The following is a 27,447-nucleotide window of genomic DNA, read 5'->3' as shown; positions in this document are numbered from 1 at the left end:
GGCTTATTGGTGGTTCCTGTGTCACACATTTCTATGATTTCAACACAAGTGCTTTGTGTCTTTTGCTTGTGGGCATTTTTGCTGAGTTTATTTCTCACCTTGTCTGATACCTACATACATATTGCATAACAGCTTTTTCATTCTCACTTTCTCCTCTTTCTCTCTGTTTCTCTTTTGTCCACAGGTCACCGTTCTTTCTAGAGGAGTCATTCAGTAGTAATCATGAACAACAAGCTAACCAATTGTCTCACACCTTTATATGACCCAAAAGCATTTTGAATCCCAACTACTGGCCTAGCAGAAGTCCATACCATTGGCACAGATGATGTATGGCACTAGGCAGTTTCATCGTCTATATATTTCAAACTCGCAGTGCATTTATCAGCTGAGCCCAGAGGAAGCAGTATTATCTCATTGTAAGGTTGTTAATTTGTTACACTCCTGTTTAACTCCATTCACAATTCCTTGGCTGAGAGGGAGAAAAGGTCCAAGCTTGAAGGCTCTGCCATTCTTCTTTGCAAAGAGCACAATTGCCTCCATCATGTAGTTTCATGTTTGTAAGTGACAATGTAGCCAAATGATTATGAGTGTGTAATCATATTGCAGCATTGGTGAATATCTGTAATTAGCCTAGTCCTTTCTATTTTGAAGCCTGTAGCCTGTTGAATGTCAGTGCTTACAGAACAGCAAAGTCTTCATATTACCTGCTCCCCTTCTTAAGAGAAAGTCAGTCTTTGTTCTAGCTGATAATTCATAGCCTGTCCTAAGCATGCTGCTTGTAAGATTCCATCAGGATAACCGTTTCTAAAAAAGTTATTTATGATTTGGAAGGCTGTTTGAACTGGATGCCTGAAGGAAGTGTAGAAATGTGTGCTGTGATGACAGCTGGAGTTATGACAGTAACGGGAGGAAAACCTTTTAATGTTCAAAGCATCTGTCAGCAACTGTAATGGGTTAATAATAGACCTTACGGCAAGCAGGTGCAGATTCATACATCTTGAGAAATTTGTTAAAACAAGGAGTACAGTTCTAGTATTTGGAATGTGGCAGTTTGAAAAGAGGAAATCGGTCATTCATTACTGCGAGGTTACAGTAAGGTAACTCAGCAAAGGACAGTATCCCACAATATTCTGCAGTGCAACCAGCATATTCATATTTATTCTGCAAATTAGAGGAGACATTGAGGTGTGTAGGGAAGGAAAGGACATCTGAATACTAAATGATTATTAGAAAGTCTTATGGATTCGTTTTACAGTTGGAATTGCTCATTATTGTTCAGAGTTAAAAATGTGTTGCTGGAAAAGCACAGCATGTCAGGCAGCATCCAAAGAGCAGGAGAATCGACGTTTCGGGCATGAGCCTGAAGAAGGGCTCATGCCCGAAACGTCGATTCTCCTGCTCTTTGGATGCTGCCTGACCTGCTGCGCTTTTCCAGCAACACATTTTCAGCTCTGATTTCCAGCATCTGCAGTCCTCACTTTCTCCTCATATGTTCAGAGTTAACCTATATTACAACATTGCCTGCTTTAAAAATATTCAAAGGCTGTGAACAGCTTTGTAATGTCCTAACCTGTGAAAAGCATTATGAGTGCATGAATTTCCATTTTTCCATCCATGTAACTCATGTAAGAATCCCTCCGCTGTGGAAACAGGCCATCTGGGCCAACGAATCCACATTCACCCTCCAAAGAATATCCCACACAGACCCATTCCCTCACCCTATTACTCCACATTTGCCCTGACTAATGCACCTACCCTACATATCCCTCAACACTATGGGCAATTTAGCATGGCCAATTCACCTAATCTGCACATCCTTGGAATGTATGAGGAAACTTGAGCACTCAGAGGAAAAACACGGGGAGGATGTGCAAACTCCACAGACAGTCACCTGAGACTGGAATTGAACCTGGGTCCCTGGTGATGTGAGGCAGCAGTGCTAACCACTGAGACACCGTGCCATCCCTAACAACTGAGACACCGTGCCGTCCCTAACCACTGAGACACCGTACCGTCCCTAACCACTGAGACACAATGCCACGTCTAACCACTGAAACACCATGCCGTCCCTAACCACTGAGACACCGAACCGTCCCTAACCACTGAGACACCATGCCATCCCTAACAACTGAGACACTGTGCCGTTCTGAACCACTGAGACACCGTGCCGTCCCTAACCACTGAGACACCATGCCACGCCTAACCACTGAGACACCGTGCCGTCCCTAACCACTGAGACACTGTGCCACGCCTAACCACTGAGACACCATGCCATCCCTAACCACTGAGACACCATGCTGTCCCTAACCACTGAGCGACTGTGCTATTCCTAACCACTGAGACCCCATGCTGTCCCTAACCACTGAGACACCATGCTGTCCCTAACCACTGAGACACCGTGCCTTCCCTAACCACTGAGACACCATGTTGTCCCTAACCACTGAGACACCATGCCGTCCCTAACCACTGAGACACCATGCCGTCCCTAACCACTGAGACCCCATGCTGTCCCTAACCACTGAGACACCATGCTGTCCCTAACCACTGAGACCCCATGCTGTTCCTAACCACTGAGACCCCATGCTGTTCCTAACCACTGAGACACCATGCTGTCCCTAACCACTGAGACACCATGCTGTTCCTAACCACCTAGCGACTGTGCTATCCCTAACCATTGAGACACCTTGCTGCCCTGGGATTTAATGTAAGAATAGCCTCCAAAAATACGAAAATGTGGAAAAAAAACAAAGGTGAAATTTTACAGACCAAAACTGTTGAACTGAGTTTAAGTCTATAAGGCTGCCAGGTGCTAAGCGGTTCTTTAAGCTTTAGTATGAGCTTCACTGGAATATTACCGGAGGCAAGGGATGTAGTGATTGCAATGGGGTCAGCCGGGTGGATCTCATGGATTGAGTTCCCTGATTGGAGCAGTTAATCTGGATAAAAAAGGAGTGTCAGATGTTCTGCTCACCCTAAGAGCTAGCTCTGAGGGAGCTAGTATCAGCGTTAAGAACTCTCCACATGTAAATAAAGGGTGACTTGGTGACAGGATACCAGTCTTTGTGAAGTTACTTCAAGGGACAGAGAGGTCAGAGCAGGAACAAAGTGGAAGTGTAAAATGACATGTGACTTGAAGCACAGCGTAATGCTTGTAGAGTTGGTTGAAGTGCTCTGCAAAGTGGGTACCCAGTCTGCATTTGCTCTCCACAATGTAGAGGTGATTACATTGTGAGCAGTAAATACAGTCGACTAAATTGAAAGAAATACAAGTAAATATTGAGTTGGACAAGAGTGCCCAGGTGAGGATGAGTGCCAATGGGAGTATAATCAGATTCCAAGGGTGGATGTAAGAGAGTTATTGAGTCAAGTGCTCGTTCCTGTTTTTAATGTAGCATTGTTTACACAGAAGTTCCAGGAAATGATCTGGTTCCTGACTCAGCATTGCCCTTGCATTTTTCTCGTAATCTTGTAATCAGAATTGTAGAAAATGTTATCCTGCCACATCAATTACATTCTCAGAATTTGAAAGAAATGAAATGTAAAACAAAATCTTTAATCACAATAAATTGCTACTTTTTGGGAGTAGAATAATGGAATAATCACCCCAACAGTGCTCGCAGTATCCCAAGTCTCTCATTGTCAAACCTTGTCTGCCATTCGCTGATCGATCCAGTGAAATGAATTAGTTAAAAGAAAACCAAGTATTGCATGTTGAAGTGCGAGTTTGGCTGAAATTTGGGCCATGATATTAATGAGCAGCTGGGGTAGGGGGTGTATTGAGCAGAGGCCAAGGCTTTTGATTTTGTGTGTAAAATATGGTCTCAGGTGGTGTCTGGGGTGAGTTACTTTGTGTGCGATCACGTATTTCTCAGCTCATTGATGAACGTGGAACGTTGAGCAAGTGGGTTGAAAGTTCTTGCCACTGATGAGACCTTCTCTGATTGAATATCTTGGTGCCATGTTGAAAAGCAAGTTGGACACCATCTTTCATGCTGCAAGACAGGAACTTCACTGGAGCTTGCAACTAATTGAGGAAGAAATGCACAAGATCTCTGAGACTGAGGGCTGCCTGAAACTAGGCACCTGCTAGGTCACATAGATTCACGGAGCACAGAAATAAATCTTTCAGTCCAATTCATCCGTGGTGACCAGGCACTTCAAGCTCATCTAGTTCCATCAGGCAGCATTTGGCCCATATTCCTCTAAACTCTTCCTGTTCATATACATATCCAGATGCCTTTTAAACATTGTAATGGTACCAACCTCCACTATTTCCTCTTACAGCTTGTTTCATGCACATAGCATCTTCTGTGTGAAAAGGTACCCCTCAAGTCCTTTTTAAATCTTCCCTGTCTCACCTTAAACCTATGTTCTCTAATTCTGGACTCCCCTATCCTAGGAAAAGACATTAGCTATTCACTCAATGCATTCCCCTCATGATTTTATAAACCTCACCACACAGTCTCCGACAGGGAAACCAAGAGGCAGCGAGAAAGACAGGGGAACATCAGGCAGCTGTTCTGGAGGCCCTCTGTAGGCTGGAACTGGAGATAGAGGAATCCATCCATTGTCTCACTGCCATCTGACTCTGAGAACCAACCTTGGCTGGTTCCATGGAAAGGGTGGTAGCTTTCAGCTCCAGCTCTGCAATCAGATGCTGCCTGATTTGCACTCAGATCCATGTTCCATTGCTGTAACTATAAGTGCTAAGCATGAATAGCAAGGAAGGGGGTGATGTGGCTCAACCTTACATCAAGTACCTCCCCTCCTCAAGGATCCAGGATGGTGCCACCTTGGCAGCTTCCTCTCTGAACTTTGTAGAGCTGCTATGCCCCCCCTCCTCCTCTCTGCCAGTGACCGTGTAGCCTTCAGAAACCCAGACCAATGAAGGGACACCTGCACCCTCTAGACCCCTCAGCCCTCAGAGACCTGTCAAAATCCCCAGACCACACCTGTCAGCAGGCTCCTTCCACCCTGGTTGGGGATGTTGGGTTTGCACCAGGAGGAAGAGGGAAAGAAGCATTGAGGGCCATCTGTGGTCTGAGTGATCAATCACATAATCTGCACAGTTGTAACTGATATTCGTTTTCATTGTTCCAACGTCTGTAGTGGTCTTATTCTCCCAGTAGGACACGAGAAGGTTCCCCAAAGTGGAAGATACAGAATGTATTTAACGAACTGCGGGATGTTCTGCTTATCACTCAAGCAAATTGGAACCTTACCCATAATCACAGCAAAGTGGGTGATTAAAGATTACCTCGTTCATCACACACCCACAAGTTAGGGATTGTAGTCAAGGTGTGACAGATAAAAGGGGAGGAACCAAGACCTGGGATGGCCAGTTGATGAACTCTGTTAGCACACCTTATGGGAGTGATGGTGGAATCTGTCATGTATCTACAGGCTCTAGGAGGGAGAAGTCTGCCCATGCCTGGGGAAATCAAAACCATGCTACAACATGGAAGGCTGTGAGATGGACAAAGTCTAAATCACATGTCAATTTACCGTAGAGGTGAGCCGAATAGAGGGCAGAGTTCACAGCTCATTGTACTGGCAGCACTCTCAGTGAGGTTCCTCAATCATTGAAGGGTACAGTAAAGGATTGTTGCATTCTACACCACTGCAGGGATAGTGAAGGTGTATGTCATATAAGGAACAAACAGGATTTGAATCCTGCCATGACAGATGGTGGAATTTGAAGTCAATTAAAAAAACAGTCTAGAATTATGAATCTAATGATGACCGTGAATCCGTTGTCGATTGTTAGAAACACCCATTTGATTGACTAATACACTTTAGGGAAGTAAATGGCTATCTTTACCTAGTCTAGCCTATACATGACTCCAGACCCACAGCTATGTGATTGACTCTTAACTGCTCCTTGGGCAATTAGAGATGGGCAACAAATGCTGGTCTAGCCAGTGATGCCCACATCCTGTGAATTAGTAAAAATAAACTCTATCGTATTCACTCGCAAATGGACTTCCTGATCTGACGTCTGTGTCTTCAGTGCAAGGTCCATTTTAATGCAAACACCCAGGAGTCTGAGGTAGAGGGAGTGCTCGCTGTATCACAGCTGTGTTAGCACTAACATTGGTCCAGGGCAAGGTTTGTGTACATGCTTCAGTTTTCACAGAGGTGAGGACATCAAAAGCATATTTACAATTAAAAGTCAACATTTTATTGCATAGCTGAATGAAATAGACAATCTTTGAGGAATGTAGCATACAGCACGCAGAGAGCTGACAGTCGATTGTACAATTGAAATATTAACAAGAACACAAGTATCAGTGCAGCTCTCTCATCCTGGAAGAGGGTGACTATCAGGTTCCCTCTGGCTGCAGGCCCTTTGGTATGAGTTTTTTAAATCAATCTGTTTGAATATGTTATGACACATTCTCTGCGTAGATGGGAAATGCACTCGTACCTTCTTTCCCAGAGGTAGAGACACCACCAATATACCACAAGACCCTTTTGGGATGTGATAAAAGGTATCTATTTCTTTCTTCAAATGATTCAGCCCTTTCACTTCCATGGCAAGTGAAACTTGAAACTAGATTGTCGAGGAATTGAATTGAAAACAAATGAATAACATTTGTCATCACTGGACTCCTGGTAACTTGAGTAACTCTTAAGGTAGACTTGTATTCTAGCCCTAAAACTGTGACCTCCAAAAAGACCTCCCCCAGTTTTAGATGTTGCTTTGTTAATATGGAAAGTTTATTGTGTGGTTGATTTTTGGATCAATATGGTGAGCTTGAGGATTTTCATTTGCTGCAGTGACTTGCAGGCTGTATCTGTGATCCATGGTATTTTCTGCCCACTCTCCACTTCTTGTCCTGTATAATGGTCCCAGTTTCCCTTCTCCTACCCTTGTTTCAGTTGAGCCTATCAATGTTACCATCACAGTTCCCATTTTAGGCTTGGAGTCCATGACTGTTGAGGTGTCAATGCCTTTGTTGACTCTTCTCTGCTGCAAATGTGTTGCTGGTCAAAGCACAGCAGGTTAGGCAGCATCTCAGGAATAGAGAATTCGACGTTTCGAGCATAAGCCCTTTTACTTGACTCTTCTCTCCCAATCAATCCCATTCTCCCAGGTTGAACCCAAAGTGACAATGAATTGATTTTAAACACCCTCACATTTTAAGACTGTCCAGACCTCTGTCTTATCCCACCAGATCCCGCCCTTCTATATTGACTTGACCCTATGACTAACAATTCCCTTGGGTAATGAGTACAATCAGGCTATTCCCAGACTTGAGCTGCCCATAGCTCCATCAACAACATGGACAAACCCTAAAATAAACCCGGATTATATATGACTCATTCTCAGGACAAGCAGCAGTCCTTACCCTCTGCAGAGTTTGCAGGATAGCTCTAATTGACAGCTGCCCATTCCCTGGACTGAACATGCAAGAAGAAGGGCATTTGCCCGAAATGTCGATTTTCCTGCTTTTTGGATGCTGCCTGACTTGCTATGCTTTTCCAGCACCACTCTAATCTAGTGCAAGAAGAATCAATTGACCGACCAACAAGGCCCAGATTGATTTTAATTGTCTACCAGGATTTACCATGGAGCAATCCCATGACTGAAATTTAGCCAATTTCAGAATATGCATTGGGCCAACCCCTGATCTAGAAATGGCCTAGCCCCTGGACTAACTGTGGCAGTATTCCCTGACTGACTGCTTTACTTTCTAGACAAAAGTGACTCTCTCAGCCACAAGCTGCCTGTCTTGTCTTCTGCTTCAAAGTACTATTTGAAGCACAACTTGCCTGCCTGATCCTGTCCACCTGGTGTGTTGCTGTTCTTGAGTTGGGTGAAGTGATGGTCCAGGGATATATCCTCCCCTGGACTGCATGGAGTTAATTCTCTTGTGTTATTCATGAGATGCAAATGTATGAATATAGGATACAACTCACCTCATGGCAAAAAATTCATCTCATTATCTAAGCAAGATGTTGCCAGGGTTGGAGGATTTGAGCTATGGGGACAGGCTGGAGCTGTTTTCCCTGGAGGATCAGAGGCTGAGGGGTGATCTTATAGAGGTTTACAAAATTATGAGGGGCATGGATAGGGTAAATAGGCAAAGTCTTTTCCCTGGGATCGGGGAGTCCAAAACTAGAGGGCATGGGTTTAGGGTGAGAGGGGAAAGATGTAAAAGAGACTTAAGGGGCAACATTTTCACACAGAGGGTGGTACGTGTATGGAATGAGCTGCCAGAGGAAATGGTGGGGGCTGGTATAATTGCAACATTTAAAAGGCATTTGGATGGGTACATGAATAGGATTTGGAGGGATATGGGCCGGTTGCTGGCAGGTGGGACTAGATTGGGTTGGGATATCTGGTTGGCATGGACAGGTTTGACCAAAGGGTCTGTTTCCATGCTGTACATCTCTATGACTCTAAGCAGGAAGACCTAATTGGTAAATTTCATCTTGACAATAAGAATCTGATTTTTGGACTCAAGTCTGATGAAGTTATTACCCTTGCTATTATTCTTGCCACCTGAGAGTGGAAAATCAAGTCCAGAAAGTGTGCAACTTGGAAACCTGAGATTGCCGCGATGGTGGAGATCCTGAAAAATGTAATGACAGGGTCTTTTGAATTTTGTTTTAAATTTTATTTCTTGCCACGCACTTAGAATATTGACTGGCCAATCTACTGCAGCTGGGAGAGGTGGCCCGAGAACTGAAGAACATTGGAGGGACTGGGGCACCCAGAGTACATCAAGAAGAAGGGCATTGCCAGAATGGGAAAGGCTGCGGCAGAACATTTGCTGGAGAGGCTGGAAGTATTCCTGCTCCTCTGAGGATCCAAGCAGTGTTGAAATATGTCTTCCCTACTGGATTTCATATTCCCTTCAGTTACCATGTTTCCTGAACTCCGAGAACCCCAATCTGCAGCTGCTAAAATCAAATGGATTCCAGAATCTGAGGAATGGAACTTAATTTAAACATTATAACAGGGAGCCAACTGTCCACAGTGAGTTAGTGGATGCTCCCAATTTTGCTGCAGCTAAACTGGGAGTCAGGTATTTTCCATTAGTTTGGGATCATGTTTCATCCTTTCATCAATTTAACCCAACCTCCCCTGAGCCACTGAGGCAGGCAGTAACAATTCTCATTTGATGCTTTGATAATGACTGTTTCCGTGTTATTAGGGTAACCCTCCATATTGCATTCTATCCTCCTGCCCTGCCCCCAAAAAACCTTCCACCTTTTGTAGCATTTTCATTGAAGTACCATTCTCTATAGTGTTTCTATAGTGTTGTTAAATTTTACTCGGTTATATAATAGCCTGATTCAATTGAATGCAAATATGGAAGTGGTACTTTGGAGAGGTAAAGAATGCCAGGTGCAACCACTGTTGGATAAGTGATTTTCTGTGACATTGGCTCTGCTGTGACACAAACATGTTTAGAAGAATTTAGAAGAATTGTTACTTAATGACAAGGAACAGCTTGAGGTGTTTGATGCTTGCATTTAATTTAGTATGTTACGAAACAACAGCTATGTGTGTCAGCCAATACTGATTTCAGGTAATAAAATTCAAGCTGATGGTGGAGGAAGTGAGTGCTGTGAGGTGAGAAATAGACCGATCTTTGCATCTCAAGACATCCTATTGACTTGCACATTTTAAAATCTCTGGAGCTTTATTCACCAGGTACTGCTTTAGGTGTAACTTATTGTTCTGTTGTCTGCATTCAACAATTCACTGTTTGTTACTTTGGAACGTGCTTCATATCATTGTAGTGTTGTACAGGCCGAGGTAAAAACAATGACTGCAGATGCCGGAAACCAGATTCTGGATCAGTGGTGCTGGAAGAGCACAGCAGTTCAGGCAGCATCCAACGAGCAGCAGAGTCCATTGCATTAAGTGCATGAACAATGATCTCTGTTCCATGAATTGTGACTGTAATAGCAGTTATAAATATGATGGAGACAACTTCTCAACAGTATTGTAACTTCATGAACTAGGCTGGTTGCAGTGCTCTTATATAGACAATGATGATATTTTAATATCAGGAATTGTAGCATGTGGAGACAGTGTAATAGGACCCAACAATGACTTACAGAACGTTTTGATGTGGGCAAGTCCTTCAAGGAAAAGAAATCAGACAAAATCGGTGAAATGGTTAGGTTTTAAGGAAGACTGTAAAGGAGACCTGTGGAAATATTTCTGGAGAGAATTCAGAAACCAGGACTTATACAGTAAAGGAATGGATACCAGTTGTAAGAAACACAGGAATGTGGATGCACAAGTATCCAGATGTGAGGAATGTAGATTTTTTGCATGGTTTTAGAACTAGAGAAGTTTTGAGAGAAGTGTGCTTTGAGTGGATTTGAACACACTGTTGAGAATTTTAAACATTAAAGCGTTAGCAAATCAGGAGCCAATGCAGGTAAGCACATGGGTGATACATATTGATATTTAATGCGAGTTAGGTTACAGGTAGCAGAATTTTGAATGGTATTTGTTGAGAGGTGATGAAGATAAGGACGTAACTGAGCAAATCCATGTAAGGAAATCTTCCTGTGAACAGAAATTACTAGGAATACAGCAGATCTTGCAGCATCTAAAGCATGTAATGTTTCAAATGTTTGACCTTTCACTAATTCTGATGAAACTTGCTTTTGAAGAAGAGGCTATAGTTTCACTGTGACTATTGAATTTCAAGCAAATTGTCACTGACCTTAATGCCACTTGACTTCTCAACTAATTTGATTGCAGTCCATTGACCATTGACAGGTGAATTTCTGGAAAAATCAAACTGCATGTTAAAATGGGTAATTATTCATTTTTAATTGCATTTTGATTGAGTGATTTGCTTTTAAAATAAGGAAGTACTCAAAGTTGAAATAAGTTCCCTCATAGAAATCTCCTCTTCCCTTACAACAGCCCAGCACACTTCCGCAAGGCACCATCAATATGAATCTCTCCACTGATGTCACTGATGGTGAGAGCAAGACAGCTCAGAAGAACTCACTTTGTATTGTCACGCCAGAGAAGCACCATTTCATTCGTGCAGAAAACAAAGAGACCATAAATGGGTGAGTGAATGCTGTTTCTGACTTAATAAATCACTTGTCTCCTGGGGCCGTGACTGACCTCTGCATCTTTTTGAACCAGTTGGTATGCTGGTTTCCTTCATACACTGATGACACTTGATTAGTCAAGTACCAGATGGATCATCTTTGAATTAAATAGATCTGAATTAATGATAGAAATCATACAGTTCCTAAAAACCCTTTGTCCCATTCAGTCTGTACTGCCAAAAATACACTAAATCAGTACTAGACCCTTTTCTCCCCCGCACAGAGTTCATAGCCTTGAATGTTATTAAATTTCAAGTGTTCATCTAAATATTTTTTAAAGGTTGTGAGGTTAGCTGTGCCCCCCCCCACCATCCCACTGCATTCCAGACTCCCATCACCCTCTGGGTGAGAAGACTTTCCTCAAGTCTCCTCTAAACCCCTAGTCTTTCACCTTAAAATTAGGGACCCTACCCCACCCGGGTTATTGATCCTTCAACAAAGGGGAAAAGCAGCTTTCTACTCAACCTGTCCATGCCTCTGGTTATCTCACATTAGAAATAGGAGCAGGAGTAGACCATCTGGCCTGTCAAGCCTTCTCTGCCATTCTTTTTTGTGCATTCAGCTCCATTTACCTGCCCACTGTCCATAACCCTTAATTCCTTTATTGTTCAAAAATCTATCTACCTTTGCCTTAAAAACGTTCAGCGAGGTACCCTCAGTTGCTTCACCGGGCAGGGAATTCCACAGATTTGGGTGAAGAAGCTCCTCCTCAATTCAGTCCTAAATCTGCTCCCCCTTATTTTCAGGCTATATCCTCGCGTTCTAGTTTTAGCTACCAATGGAATCAGTCTCCCTGCTTCTGTCTTATCTATTCCTTTCATAATTTTATATGTTTCAATGAGATCCCACTTCAATGTTCTAAATTCCAATGGGTATAATCGCAACCTACTCAATCTCTCCTTATAAGCCAATCCTCTCAATTCTGGAATCACCCTAGCGAACCTCCTCGGCCAGTATTTCCTTTCTCAAGTAAGGAGACCAAAATTGTACATAGTACTCCATGTGTGGCCTCACCCTGTACAGCTGCAGCATAACCTTCCTATTTTTAAATTCCATTCCTCCTACAATGAAGGACAATATTTAATTTGCCATCATAATTACTTACTGCACTTGCAATATATCTCGGTAAGGTTCTCACTCAACCTTTTCTGCTTCAAAAAAAACCCTGAGCTTATCCAGCCTCTTTTTGTACCTAAGATGTTCTGTTCCTGTCAGTATCCTGGTGAGTCTCCTCTGCACCTTCTCCAGTGCAATCACATCCTTCCTATAGTGCGGTGACCAGAATTACACACCGTATCCCAGCTGTGGCCTAACCAAAGTTCTCTACAGTTCCAGCACAATGTCCAACTCTTATAATCTATGCTTTGACTGATAAAGGCAAGTGCTCCATAAATCTTAACTGCCTTATTAACCTGCTCCACCACCTTTGTAAACAAGCATCCCAAAATCCCTCTGTTCCTCTCAGCTTCCTAGTGTCCTGTTGTTCATTGAGTACTCCTTTGTCTTGTTACTTCTCCCAAAGTGTATCACCTCGCACTTAGCGGAGTTATCTGTCAATAGTCTTACCAATAGCTGTGGTAAAATAAATACAGATTTGTGTTTATATCGTTATCACATTTCTCAGAAGCATATAAACACATTTCGCACTTAATTAAATACTTTGAAAGGTAGCAAGTGTTCTGTTTTCTGTTGTTTTATCCTTGATGTGAAGATTCAAATCCCTACTGCCTCTGAGACGTTTAAATGTGTAATGTTATACAATTCAACTGTAAGAATAGAGGACAAGAGAGTCCATGGTTTAGTTCACCACAGATGTCAAACTAATGAGTGATCCCATCCAGTGGGAGCCAACAGTCCACCCTCATTGCAACCAATTGCACTTTCAATTATTCTATCATTCTTCTTTGTTTGCCTGACTCTCTGATCTTTCCAATTCTTGACCAATGTTCATGTGAAGAGCAGTTGCCCAAAAACAGTATTTGCTTGCCTTCTGGTGTCAGCTATGGCTCAGTTATCTCTGAATCACAAGATTCTAAGTTCAAACTCCAATTTCAGGGCTTCAGCACAAGAAAATCAAAGTTGACAGTGCAGTGTATTATATTGAGAGAGTGCTACAGTGTTGGAGGTACCATTTTATGGATGAGCTGTTAAACCAAGGCCCCGTCTGATGGCTCAGGTAGAAGTAAGAAAAACTCCATGGCACTATTTTGAAGATGAGCAAGGAATTATTCCCAAGTCCTGCATAATCCACATCCATTAATCAACATCACAACTAGTTGGCATCCTTCCGAGTACAACAGTTGACCAAAAAGTAGTCTCTGACAATTGAGACATCAGACAAGATCTTCTGCTTATCTTTTAATGACTGAAAAGCTGATTCAACTAAAGCAACGCCTGCCACAAATGTGCAGGAAGTTGTCCCATTTTGGAGGACGATCTTGATGATACTGATTTTTTAAAATTCATTCACAGGATGAGGGCATCTCTAGCTAGGCCAGCATTTGTTGCCTATCCTTTATTGCCCAGAGAGTAATTAAGAGTCACCCACATTGTTGTTGGTCTAGAGGCACATGTAGGCCAGACCAGGTAAGGATGGCAGTTTCCTTCCCTAAAGGACCAGATGGGTTTTTCTGACAATTGACAATAGATTCATGGTTGTTGTTAGACTCTTAATTTCAGATTATTTGTTTGAAGTGCTGCCATTAGCTTTGGAACTTCTGAAATCTCATGTTATTGTGGTGGTCAAGATTACCTGCCCAGAGCTGATGCTGTCATTTGCACTGTTTGCCAGCGAGGGTCTTCTGCTTGATTATTGAGGGCTTTCATGTTTCATGCCAGCATCATTGATGCAGAGCTTTGGAAATTTCATTAACGTCTTGGCATTGACTGCCAAAGCACATTGTATGCCCTTTGAAATGGAACCACCTTCTGTCCTGTGTACAGTGAGGACTCTTTCCTTGGGCTTAACCCAAAGACTGCTTCACTGATGATTGTGGTCTTTCGAAATGATGTTGACAATGTATTGTGGAAATCGCAAAAAGCAGATTTTTCTGGTCATTATCAGATTACTGCTTGGGGGAGTACATTGAATGCAAATCAGTTGCTGGGTGTCCTTCATAACAACAATGATAACACTGAAGAAAAGTGCTTCATTGGTTGTACCTAAATGGTAATGAAAATTGCTATATAAATGTATGTCTTTTATTAGTCTGTTCCCTTGACCCTTACCCTGTAGTCATGGTTTGTCTAGGAGTAGCTGTAATTAACTTCCTCTTTTTCTGCTTATTATCTCATGCATTTCTTTGTTTATTTTCTTTATGGGATGTCTGTGTCACTAGCAAGGCCAGCGTTTGTTGCCTGTCTTTGCTTGCATGAGTGACAAGTTCCTTTTTCTTACTCTGCTGTAGTAATCTGGTGTAGGTACACCCACAGTGCTGCTGAGGGGAGTATTTCAGGATTAAAACCCAGTGACATTGAAGCAACAGTGATTTCGGTCCAATTAAGGATTGTATGGGATTCGGAGGGTAAGCTGCACGTGCAGGTGTTCCAAGTGCCTGCTATTCTTGTTCTAGATGGTGAGGTCATGGACTTTGAAATACATTGAAAGAGCATTGATAAGTTGCCCACTGGTCGGAGGTGGTCATTACCAAATCTTTGTCAATGTTACTTGGCCATTTTCAGCCTAAGCCTGAATGCTGTCCAGAAGGACATATACTCTTCAGTATCTGAGGAGTTGCAACTGGTCCTGAAATCACTGCAATCATCAACAAACAGTTGTATTGCTCGCCTTGTGATGGAGATAAAGTAATTGACATGGCGGTTGAAGATACTTGGACCTATTACATCTGCTGAGGAATTCATGGAGCTGAGACAATTGGCCTCCAACAAATATAACCATTTGTGCTGGGTAGGACTCCAACTGGCAGGGAGACTTCCTGAATGCCTCAGACATTCAAATGCTGCTTTGATGTCAAAACTAATCACTTTCTCCTCAATGTTTTTAGCTCTTTTGGCCAAGTTCCTTTAGCAGAAACCAAATTGGTGGGCAGGTTATTGCTGTCAAGTGCAGTTTGGTAGCTTTTTAAATTTTACCCTCCATCACTTCATTGATGATTGACAGTAGACTGATGGGGCCAAAGCACAAAATATTGATAATTTTTGCAAGGATGCCTTTTGAGCACAACTTTATCATGCGCAGTAACTCCCGTGCTAGATAATGCAGGTATGTAGTAACATTACTTCTGTATCTGATGTGGCATATAGGGTATTTGGACTTGCACAGAAACAAAAATAGAAAAATTCATCAATATTCTTGAATTTTCATCCCATTAAACTTAAAGTCACAATACACAGGGAAAGCATTAATTTCCTAAGTACAGCAGTATTGAATCAGCACAAGCAATGCTTAAGTTAGCAAAAGATCTTTCTGTAATAACAGACACATAAAGCCATCACCATATTATCCATGGACCAGTGAGATCAGAGCTAGTGCTTTTTCCATTGTAGATTCATGGCATATTTGGCAGAGTTGGGGGTGTCAGGTCAGGGGTTTAAGAGGTTTAGGCATTTTTAAGGTAAGCATGATGCTTTTTAAATCATTTATCAGAAGTTAGACCATGCATTTTATAGGTTAAAGTTTTATGATTGACTACTTTATTTAATTTCATTGGATCCCTCAAGTCATTGATTAAAATTGAGACTTTTTAAGGGTTCCAGTCCAAGAGGAATTCAGTAATTTACAATGAGGATTCCACTGGGTCCCTCTGTTCACCTGCTTCTGATGTGTGGCATGTAAAGTTGCTCAGGTGATCATGATTTTGGCATCAAAATCCAACCACCAGTCTTGAACATGGATAGCATGTAAACTCACCCATAATGAAAGATTTGGTGAAGAGCAGCAGTTGATAGCTCCATGCATATGAGAAGCTTGTCCTTGGAAAAGCCTGGGGGAAGTGCTCGCTGAGGAGATGCCTGCTGAATGCAGCCTGGGGAGCCGAAATTATCGCAGTATTTAGTTGCAGGGGAAGTAGCCTGAAAACCAGGTTTGGGAGAATTGATTGAGCAACTGTGAGGTGAGCAATCGTTGGGATAATTTGAGCTGGAGTCTTGTTGTTTGTCAACTCCTTACATGTAGAGAGGTATGTGGGCCTCCAGGCTGAGTTGGAGTTGTTGCTGGATGGAAGTCAGATGCTAATCAAAGAAGTGAAGCTGTAATTTCACTTGTGAAAGGTAGAGTTTGAAGGATTTTTATGGTTCTTATTGATCACTGACATCTGGTGCACTGCTGAAATCTCTCTTGGTTGTGTTTAAATTTGGTGCACAGTTTGTTACTTGTGCCTGATAATTCATATATTTTTGAATGTTTGAATTAAGATAGATAGTTTAGACCTTTTGCTTTTTGTTTTTTTACACAGATAATTCTGCTTATTTGTTTAAAACAGTGGAATCTTATGACATTATTCTTTCAGTATGTAGAACTTCCAATCTTGCCCAACTTTCAATTGGCCCTTTAACTGCACTGTAAAGTGTGTCTCAGATAAATTCACGAGGGTGAAGCCAAGCAGATTTTTTCCCTTTGATTCCACCATCATCTTCCACAGGTTAGTCAATGCTTCAAGACTCAGCCAGCTCCCTTAACTTAATGTTTCAGACGCACTTTTAATGATAGGTATCAATGTCCCCTACACAAAGTATGTTGTGTGCCCTTGTAGTGCTTCTTCCAAATGATATTCAGTGTTGAGTATTTGTTCATATGCTGAGGGTTCGCAGTAGCTGTAATCTGCTAAAAGGTTTCCTTGTCCGTGTTTGATCAGATATCAAAAGACCTCATAGGGTTCAGAATCAGGGGCTCAGGGCAGCTCCCACCTGACTGTATCCCACCGTCAGTGGAGGACTATGCAATGTCATGGGAAGGTTGCAGTATTGAGGTTTCGAGTGCCTACTCTGGTGTCGGTGGTCCATCCAGTTTTATTGTTTTTCAATGTTTCAGCAGCATTTTGACACAGTTGAGTTACTTGTCCTACCATTTCAGTGGGCAGTTAAGAGTCAACCATGCACCTATATGTCTGCAGACCAAAACAGGTAGCAATAGCAAATTTCCTTCCCTCGAACGCATTCATGAAGTTGGGTTTTATGACAATTTGATAGTTTAATGATCACTGTTATTTAGTCTGGCTTTCAATTCCAGATGTATTACTTAATTGAATTTAAATTCTGCCAGCTGCTGTGTTGATATTTGAACTCATGCCCTAAAGTATTATTTAGAGTCTCTGGATTACTCATCAGATTACATTACCAAAACTTCCTTGTTTTCATAAGACATCTTTTGATTCAGCTACATTCAAGGCTGAAGTACCTTGAGGTTTTGTTTGCTGATTTATTCACATGAATAACTGTCTAATCTCTTCAAGTTGCCTAATATGTGTGTCATGGAACCATAGCCCTGCCTGTCTAATTCCTTTTGTAATCTCTTGATTGTTGATTATTCTTGCCACACTTCCTTAGTGTCATCTGTAAACTTGACCAAGCTGCATTGATCTTTTTGAATCTGCACAGCTTCTGACCAGCAGGGATCCTTTACACAAATCCTTTGTGCCTCTTGGAGAATGTGTTCAAACACAACTGGCTCCTTGTGAAACTGCAGGAGAAAATCAGTAGCTTCAGACAGGAGAGGAGAAAATTTGCAGTAAAAGAAGGATTATAAAAACAAAGTTCCTGTGGGATTACTTTGGAAACCTGAGACATGGAATGCATCTATCCAGCAAGGGAGATGTGTTGATCTCTGGGTTAGTTTACAAGCTTTGAGTTTTAAAATGCGTTGTATTACATAGACTCCAGTTTAGATCTCCGACACAACCAGTTTGGAGTTTGCTCTCTGGTGTTCATTCCATAGGCTCAAAATTTCTGGCAATAAAAGTTAAACTCTGTAATGTTTATCTGACATGCTTACTGTGTTTTAGTTACGGTTGTTATACTGAACCTTTGCCAGTTGAGTGCCCGTTTATGAACCTCATAATGAGCCAGTAAACTCCTTGATGTTTGTCTGGATTGCAGAACAGTTTAAAAAAAGCTCCACAATTTAGTACAATAGATTAAACAAATAACTTGCCAAAGATCACTGTTAAAGAGAGACATGAGATGAGGTAAATCCCAAAGAATTAGCCCATATTCAGACTGTAATTATGTCATCCTGAGAGGTACTTTATGTAAAGTTCACACATTATCATATTGTTCCCCTGTATGTTAGGTTAAATTTTATATGCTATGCTGTTTTTGTCATGCCGTTTTTAAAAAATTTGTATCCCACTGCAAATTTTGTTGGAATCTTTTTGGAATAGTGTGAGATATGATGATTTAAGGACACTTTTCTCTGATGGTAGTCATTTCTGCAGGAACGGGGTAAAGCATCAAGCTGTGGGAGAATGCACAGAACTACCTCTCGGAAAAATGAGCTGCAACTGAGGAAGATGTGTGCAATATTTCAAGAGGAAAGGAAAGTGATATTGTCAGTACCAAAATGGAAATGAGTGGAGATGAGTGAGCCAACAAATTAGACAACATTACAAAGAAGTATCATTGAATATAGAATCCCTTCAGTAAGGAAAGTGGCCATTTGGCCCATCACATCTGCGCTGTCCCTCTGAAAAGCATCTCACACAGACACAGCACCATCCCTCCGATTCTTCTAATCCCATGTTTCCCGTAGCTAACCCACCTAACATGCACAGCCCTGGACACTACAGGGCAAGTTAGCTTGGCCAATCTACCTAATCTGCACATCCCTAGACACTATGGGGAAATTTCCCATGGCCAATCCATCTAACGTACACATCTTTGGACTGAAGAGCACTGACAAAAAGCAATACACAATAGAAGATATTTATGTGTAGATTGTTTAGATCAGATGGGATTAATTAATTTGATTTAGTTTTATGCTCAATATTTGTCAACTAGATTTTGAAAGGACATGTCGACTCTCCTCATCCATGACTTGGTGTTTTAGTATCAGTAGACTAATGCATCTGGTCAAGTATGGGACCTGACAATAAACAAATTACTGCCAATGCATTTTGCACACTGGTGATGGTAATAGATGCTGAAAAAACCATCCCATAGCCTCAATGAAGAAGTGAAATCAAATGAAATAAATCCCTTTTTTAATGTTTGCTCAGCTGAGCCTAATGCCTGACTGCAAAAAAATCTACAATATGATGTATATTCTTTCCCAATGATCATGCACTACCTCACTTTTCTGATTCCAAAGAATTTTAAGTGCAGATTTGCAGTGATCTAACATTGTTAATGCACATGGTTAACTAATTATAGTCAAGCAAGTGAACAATATGAGTGCAGATGGATTTCTCATTGCTTGTCTTGCTAAGGCTACCGTACCGTTCGTAGACATTACCTTTTTGGGATATCTGGAGCAACATGGGAATAATTCTAGCCACTGATAACCTCTCTAAACTTACATATCAGTTTATCAACTCAAACTGCCATTCCCAGTTGTGAGGTCACTTTGGAGCCATTTTTCTCCCTCTGAAACCTCACCTGTGTCCCCTTTTCAAGAGAAGTGAGTAAGTGAGTAAGCAGATTCATTAGTAAGCAGACCTGAAACAAAACCAAGTATGAATGAATTTGTGTTCGGGTTTTGAAACTCCTGCTAGGATTTTAAAATGGGAAAAATTCTGCTGGGAATTTCAAAAAGGAAGATTTCATGCTAGAACTTGGCAAAGTGTGGAAGGAGAACCAGAAAATAGCAGAATGGAGATCAGAGGACCAAGGTATAAACAGCAGTAAATTATGAAATATCCCAATATATGCATGGCATAAGTTTTTTTTATTCATGCACGCTTGCTGGCTGGAGCAGTAATCATTGTGTTCATGAAATTAATGAAAGTGAGGAAGGAAGTATAAATTATATGTATGTCAACTTCACAGTGTAAATAATCAAGTTGATTATTTGATTAGGCATAAATTGTTACATGAAATTATGATGTAGTCACAATAAAGAGGCATGGCATAATCAAGGAATGAATTTTAAACATCACTGGTTATCAAACTTTCAGGAATGATGAAGAAAGGAAAAAAGGAGGGGGCATGGTAATATTTTTGAATGATATACCAGATGGATAGTCATAGCTTCTTAAAAGTGAAGATAGCATAGTTGAGAAGGCGTTTGGAATGCTTTCCTTTATTGGTCAGAGTATTGAGTACAGGAGTTGGGAGATCATGTTGTGGCTGTACAGGACATTAGTTAGGCCACTGTTGGAATATTGCGTGCAATTCTGGTCTCCTTCTTATCGAAAAGATGTTGTGTAACTTGAAAGGGTTCAGAAAAGATTTACAAGAATGTTGCCAGGGTTGAAGGATTTGAGTTATACTGTGAGGTTGAATAGGCAAGAGCTGTTTTCCCTGGAGCGTCAGAGGTTGAGGGGTGAACTTATAGAGGTTTATAAAAGATATAAAAGAAATGTAAGGGGCAACTTTTTCACTCAGAGGGTGGTATGTATATGGAATGAGCTGCAGAGGAAGTGGTGGAGGCCAGTACAACTGCAACATTGAAAAGGCATCTGGATGGGTATATGAATAGGAAGGTTTTGGGAGGATATGGGCCAGGTGCTGGCAGTTAGGACGAGATTGGGTTGGGATATCTGGTCGGCATGGACGAGTTGGACCGAAGTGTCTGTTTCCGTGCTGTACATCTCTATGACTCTGAATATATTTGAGTTTAGGAGCAGAGGAGGAGCTGTGCATCGCTGGAAAGTTCTTCGAAAGATGCCAATGAGTGGGCAGAAATGCACAAGCAAATTCCAAAGATGTGTCCCAAAAGTAAAACAGAAACATCAGACTTCAATTAATCTGATATAAAGTGGAGAAAATATATTGCTAAAGATAGTAAAGGAGAAGAATTTCTGATATATGGATATGGGAACTCAATAAGTAACTAATAAATATGTCTCCGTTCTAATAAATTAGGAGACAGTATTCAATCTAGTTCTGAGGAATGAAATAGGACAAGTGGAGTGTGTTGCAGGATGAGATCATCCATTTGAGAATGACAACAACATAATTCAGCTTAAAATGATTTTAGAAAAGAGTTCAGAAATATCAATGATAAAATTGCTCAGTTGGGTAAAGATAAATATCTCTGATTTAAGAAGGGGCCTACCATAGGTACGCTGATAAAGGTCATTGTGTGTTAAATCAAACGGAACAATGGAGAATATTCAAAGGAGAGATAATTCAAGTGCAAATGTGACATATATTCTTTTGAAGGGGAAAGATCGAGCATTCACAGTTAATGTTCTCTGGATAACAGTGGAAATAAAATTTAAAATAAGATGTAAAAAGGAAGTTTATGACAAATGTCAAGCATGATTCAGTTCATTGCAGAAGCATTGAAAGTACAAGAGAGATGAGAAATTAATAGCGGAGGCAGAGAGATTATTAGAAAAGATGAATAGGTATTGTTAAACTGAACCTTAAAACATTTCATTGCATGTAGGAGATAATTCAGAGGGGGCAGTTTTCTGTTCAGGCAGCAGGCTAAATGGCCAGAAAGTGCTGGTGTGTTAGTAAGCCAATAGGAATCCTGTCAGGCTTCCAGACTGAAAGCAAGAGGACATTTGGATTGAGAGGCTGAGCAGTAAATACTTTAAAATACTGAGGGATGGTAACTGCTTTCTTCCCTAAGTGAAAGGCTATTCCTTTTTTTTGTTTTAAGAATGTGCTTTTATTATTATAGATGCAATTTTCAATACTTTGGACATCATTTTTGCTACTTTTGCAGGTCTTTTTTTGCTTTATTCTGGATTTAGCAGCTGTGAACCTTTCTTTCAGCAGTATGGGAGCCATTTACTCAGTTTTATCTCAGATCTCGGATGAGGAATTAGAAAAGCTGGAGAATTAAGAGGGGGCGGATGGTGGGCATTCTGATCTCAATTCTGCTTCTTTCAGCTTTTATCTAATTCTCCTCCCACATTTCGCCAACTCCTAGCACAAAATCTTCCAGATTAAAAATCCCAGTAGAATGTTTCCCATCTTGAATCCATGACTTTAGCTTTATAGTCCAGATTCATTAGTTGAATGTAGATTCCAAAGGCTGCAGAGCAGAAATTCTTCAGAACACTACTGTGAACACATAATTAACATTATCACTCACCAGCATCTTCCTGATTGATATGAAATGTTAACTAAGTGGTATTAATGCTGGACTATTAATCCAGACACCCAGATAATGTTCTGGAGACTCCAGTTTGAATCCAGCATGATGGAATTTGAATTCAATAATACAATACTGGAATTAAGAGTCTTAGTACAATGACTAAGGAATTGCTGGAAAAGCCCATCTGGTTCACTGATGTCTTTTACAGAGGGAACCCTTACCTGTTTTCACCTCTAGGTGACTCCAGATCCATGGCAATGTAGTTGGATAGGCAATAAAATGCTAACCCAGCGAAAACCCGCATCCTGTGAATGTATGAATAAAGAAAATTCTCCCTTTACAGATTCTGCCAGATCAGCAGGTTATTTCCAGCAATTTCAGTTTTTATTTCAGATTTTGATTTGAAACAGCTGCTGACTCCTGTGAATAAATCTCCTTGAGACCATTGACCTTATTGCCACTTGAAATTCTGATCTTTTTCTTCTCAGCTGGTTTGAAATGCTGATCGTGTATCCACGCACGAACAAACAAAATATGAAAAAGAAAAGGAAAGTGGAACCCGCCACACCACAGGTAAATAAAATGTGGGAAGGCAATGCGTAAATAAGCAAAATCAAATGATGTGAGATATGCATGAATTTCATATGATCATCAGTGGTACCTAACATTAATTAATTATGTTTAAAAATGTTCTTCAGTTACACTAAAGACTAATTTTCAATAAGAATTAAGTTTGTTCTGAAGAAAGGTCAACAGACCCAAAATGTTAACACTGCTTTCTCTCCACAGATACTGCCAGGCCTGTTGAGTTTCTGTAGATACTTCTGTTTTTGTTTCATGAGCTGTGTGGGGTTGGGTGAAAGGATGAATGTAACATATAACACATGAATTCAGAACATTTTAAAAAGCTTCCCAATCAATCCCTTGCACTAGCAATATGGTCACTGTAATTTAAGGTGAAGTGGCAACCAATTCACCTTAGTACAATCCAGCAAATACCCATGAGATAACCGACCAATTGAATGTTTTATTGGTTTTGGTTGAAGAGTCAATGTTGGCCACAATAAAAGGAAAATTCCCATCAGGGAAAAGGGCCCTAAAAATGCAGGTTGTACGAGTAAGCAGATAAGCAGAAAGTCATAATGTTCACTTCCTTCATTCTCTCTGTCTTTATAGATGGAACTGCTACTTCCTGTGGTATGGTTTCACTACAAATGGCATTCTGTCAATTTGCTTTTCCTAATGTGAGCTGAGGCAGTGAATGGCAATATATGTTTAACATGCACTTTCCAACAGTTGTCACCAGTAGCAAACAGGAGTCTGAACTATAGCCATTTTTTCTCTTTCCTAGTATAGCAGCAAGAAAGTCCTCCCTATCCAAGCATTTGTTCAAACCACTTAACGGATCACAGTGCAATAATGAAACTAGCACCGTTTGAAATGTGTGGTTAAATATATCACTGAAACTTGCATTTATATTTATAGTATCTGAAAATCTTGCAGACAGTTTTCAATGGGATTTTTGTATCTTATTTGTTTATTTCTTATGCATGTCTGCTTGTTGTGTGCCATACTATGCAGTCAGCTCTGATTTGTGTAAATTCAGTTTGTTTGCTGTCTACTTTGAATGAGGCACAACAGATTTAATAGTGTATATCATTGTTGCTTTTTGATGTGAGCAAAATAGGTTTTATTTCTTAAATATGATCAGCATCAAGTTCCTGGAGATTATTTCAACCTGCTTGACCTTTATTGAGGGAGTTGACCTTTGAGAGGCCAAACAGATTGAATTTCTGCTCGGCCAAGTCTCCTTGGAGACCCATGCACTGGTTTGGCTCTGACACTTGTACGAACAATGCTGCACAAGACCATTAATGTATGAGAAGAGGAAATGCTGAGGTATGGGGGAAGGCTTTATTTATATCACAGAATATTGATATTCTCATTTCTGTCAGTAGATTATGGGTTTGGGTCTCAATTCAGACATTTGAGCATATAAATCTAAGCTGAACTCCATTGGACTACTGAGGGAAATGCTGTTTTTCAGATGAGCTGTTACGCCATCTTGTCTGATATTTTGGATGGATGTAAAAGATCCCGAGGCATTGTGAAGTTCTCCCTGATGCATTGTCCAATCTGTATCTGGACATTATCACTGTGCCTTTTGTGGAGCCTGCCTGTCTATAAATTGGCTGCTGTATTTCCCATGTTACACTGTAAAATTGAGACTGTGAAACAATTTAGGATTCCTGAGATTATGCAAAATGTTGTGTAACTGCAAGTTCGTACTTTTAAAACAGGTGTTCTGGCCTATCCGCTTTCTCACAATAATAAATTTTGTTTCTTTGGGATTTGAATCGCTGTCATGGATTGTATTTGGTTCACTTACAGTTTGGATGAACTGATATGTATCCTAGGGTCTATTCAGGAAAACAAAATGTAACTTGAGAATATAGTTGCAGATGATGATTGTCAAATTGAATATCTCTCTTCATTGACGGTGCTAGTTATGTATGCATGAGTTTTTGTTGTAGATGATGCCTGTGATCCCTGCAGTGATCAGTGCTGATCTGCTGCACCAGTTACCGCTACTTTTCTGCTTTGTTTAATGGATGTTAATGCTGATATGTTTCGTGTCAGTCATTCTGTTGCCAGGATTGGTAATGCAAATAAGTTGTGTTGCCAGGGCTGAATATTGCAGATCAGCCTTGCCAATGACTTTGAGAACTGTAGCTCGTACAGTCCAGAAATAATAATCTGATTTGGCATGGTGTGGCTTGTTACATTTTCAAACAGAAAGAAACTTAAGAGTAATGTTGGGACAGACGGTGCTCCATAGTTTGATATTCTGCCAATACTTGTCATATAAGTTCATAAATGAAGCATGTTTAACTGAGTGAAATACTAGAGGGGGTGGGCCGACATGCCTGGTAAAGATTCCCAGCAAGAGTCAGGACCTTGCTACGGAGGAGAGTACAACCTTAACAGGGGTGAGCTGGCCAGGGAAGAAGTTTGGAAAATCTTAGACAAAATTACTGTCATTTTACTGTAACTAGTGTTGAGTGGTACAGCTGAATTTGAATAAAGGATTTTGGAAGAGGGAAAAATAGTATCATTAGATCTCTGTTGTTTAAAATCTGATATTAATTATTTTACAATAAACAGCCAGGCAAAATCCTGTTACTTTTTTATCCAGAAACCATAAAGGCACTTTGCAGTAAGAACTACTCTCCTTTGGCCAAGAATACTACACACCCACTTTAAAGCATATTGGCCTGAACTATGATTATCTAACTCAGCAAAGATCAAGGGTGAACGGTTGGGTTTTCAGTTTGTTTGGCACAGTACCATATTTCAGAGTACATTGTTGTGAGATGAAAAAGCTATTGCAATTTGAAATGTGCTTCAGGATTTTAACTTGAAATACTACACCTCATGTGAACCATGGACATCTGCAGGAGGAATTCCAGGCTGTTCACTGATGAAATGGTGGAAAATGGTACCATATTGGTCATAATACTGGAGCGGTAATCCAATGATCCAGAGGCATGAGATCAAATCCTACCACTGCTGCTGGAGAGGTTTTAATTCAATTACTGAGTAAACCTAGAACTAAAATGTTAACTTAGTTAACAGAGATGATAAGATTACAGATTTGGTCTACGTGTAACTTCAGACTAACAGTAATGTACTTGATTCTTAGCTGCTTTTGAAATGACTAAGTAATCCACTTAGTTGTATCAAACCGTGACAGAAAAGTTGAATAAGACTAATTCGTGTTTGGCCAGATGGCAACTACCTAGGACCCTTAAAAGACAAAAACATATCCTGCTTATTTAATCCTGAATGTCTTCCATATTAACATCTATGACTGACTTGTGCAAAATTGTAAAAGTTGTCTAAGAGACTAGTCAAACAATACCTAACATAGTTATATGTACCAAATCATATCTTGTAGGCAATATCATAGACTCTTCCTTCACTAAGTCTGGGAATGTCCTGTCACACAGACAGGAAATTGCATCACCATGGTTTACAGTCAGTAGGGAATAGGAGTGGTCTGGGAGTCCTCTACATTGATTCTGGACTCATGACATCTAATGGCATCATATCAGACATGGTCAACAAATCCTCCTGATTACCACGTACTGCCCTCCATATTTCATGTTGACCATCAGTTGGAAGACACAAGAGAACATACTGTAATCTGAATGGGAAATTTCACTGTTCATTGTCAAGAGTAACTCGGAGGCACTAATACAAACTGAACATGCTGAGTCCTGAAGGACATAACTGGCAGAGTGAACCGTGGAAGGTGATGAGAAAACCAACACGAGGAGGAAAATAAATCTAGTTGACCTTGTCCTCACTCATCTATCTGCTGCAGATGCATTTGTTCATGGTGTTATTGGGAGGAGTGACCAAAGTTATTTTGGATGGAAAGAACTGTCTTCACATTCGGGTTTAATCTCATGTCTCTGGATCATTAGTTGGAGTCTTTGGATTACTAATTCAGTAACATTCCATTATGGTACTGTACTCCATTGTGTTTGTGAAAATGCTATTGTGATAATTAGAATAGATTTAGAGTAGAACTGTCAGCTTGAAAATCCTCATTCATGAGGTGATATGGGCAGAGTTATAATTAGCTACAGACTGTAAACTCATGGCTTCATATATTGTGCACTCTGCCATTGTCATGAATCTAGAAGACAAACCCTGATTCAGTGAGTGCCCTTAACCTGAAGGAAACATTTGTTGATGACTGGCTTTTAGGTGCTCCAGCAACACTCAAGAAGCTCAACGCTACCCAGATCTAAACAGTCCACTTCATCGGTACCTGATCCTCTACTTAATATGTTCAATCTCTCCATGCCAGTGCACAGTGGTAGCAGTGCTCTCCTTCAACAGCACCTTTCAAACCTGTGACCTCTACCACCTAGAGGATCAAGTGCAGCAGATGGTCTCCAATATTTGAATAAGAATCTTTTTTATGGTCAAAAAATAGTTTTGCAAAATGCCAGGAAATTTCATTTCATGTCCTTTTCCTGAACTGTAGTACTGATAGCCACAGAGTGTGTGTTTAAACAATAGCAGGAATTACCACATAAGCACTTGGTATTTTTAGAATATAAAGGCAGTAAAAAATTTTTTTTGTTTTTGTTAGAATAGAATCACAT

General features: G+C 40.7%; 1 protein-coding gene across 3 annotated transcripts in view; it reads left to right on the top strand.

Moving 5' to 3' along the window:
- LOC132825463 (myosin phosphatase Rho-interacting protein-like) overlaps positions 1-27,447 on the top strand; it is a 199,671-nt gene that overhangs the window by 86,967 nt on the left and 85,257 nt on the right. For all 3 annotated transcript variants that reach the window (XM_060840766.1, XM_060840765.1, XM_060840767.1), the window contains exons 4-5: positions 10,904-11,055; positions 22,756-22,840. In XM_060840766.1, the coding sequence (XP_060696749.1) occupies positions 10,904-11,055; positions 22,756-22,840 (237 nt within the window). The remainder of the gene's footprint in view (positions 1-10,903; positions 11,056-22,755; positions 22,841-27,447) is intronic.

Source organism: Hemiscyllium ocellatum, chromosome 20 (assembly GCF_020745735.1).
Source record: "Hemiscyllium ocellatum isolate sHemOce1 chromosome 20, sHemOce1.pat.X.cur, whole genome shotgun sequence".
Classification (NCBI taxonomy): domain Eukaryota; kingdom Metazoa; phylum Chordata; class Chondrichthyes; order Orectolobiformes; family Hemiscylliidae; genus Hemiscyllium; species Hemiscyllium ocellatum.
Note: the sequence above shows the minus strand (reverse complement) of the source record. Positions and strands in the feature narration are given on the sequence as shown.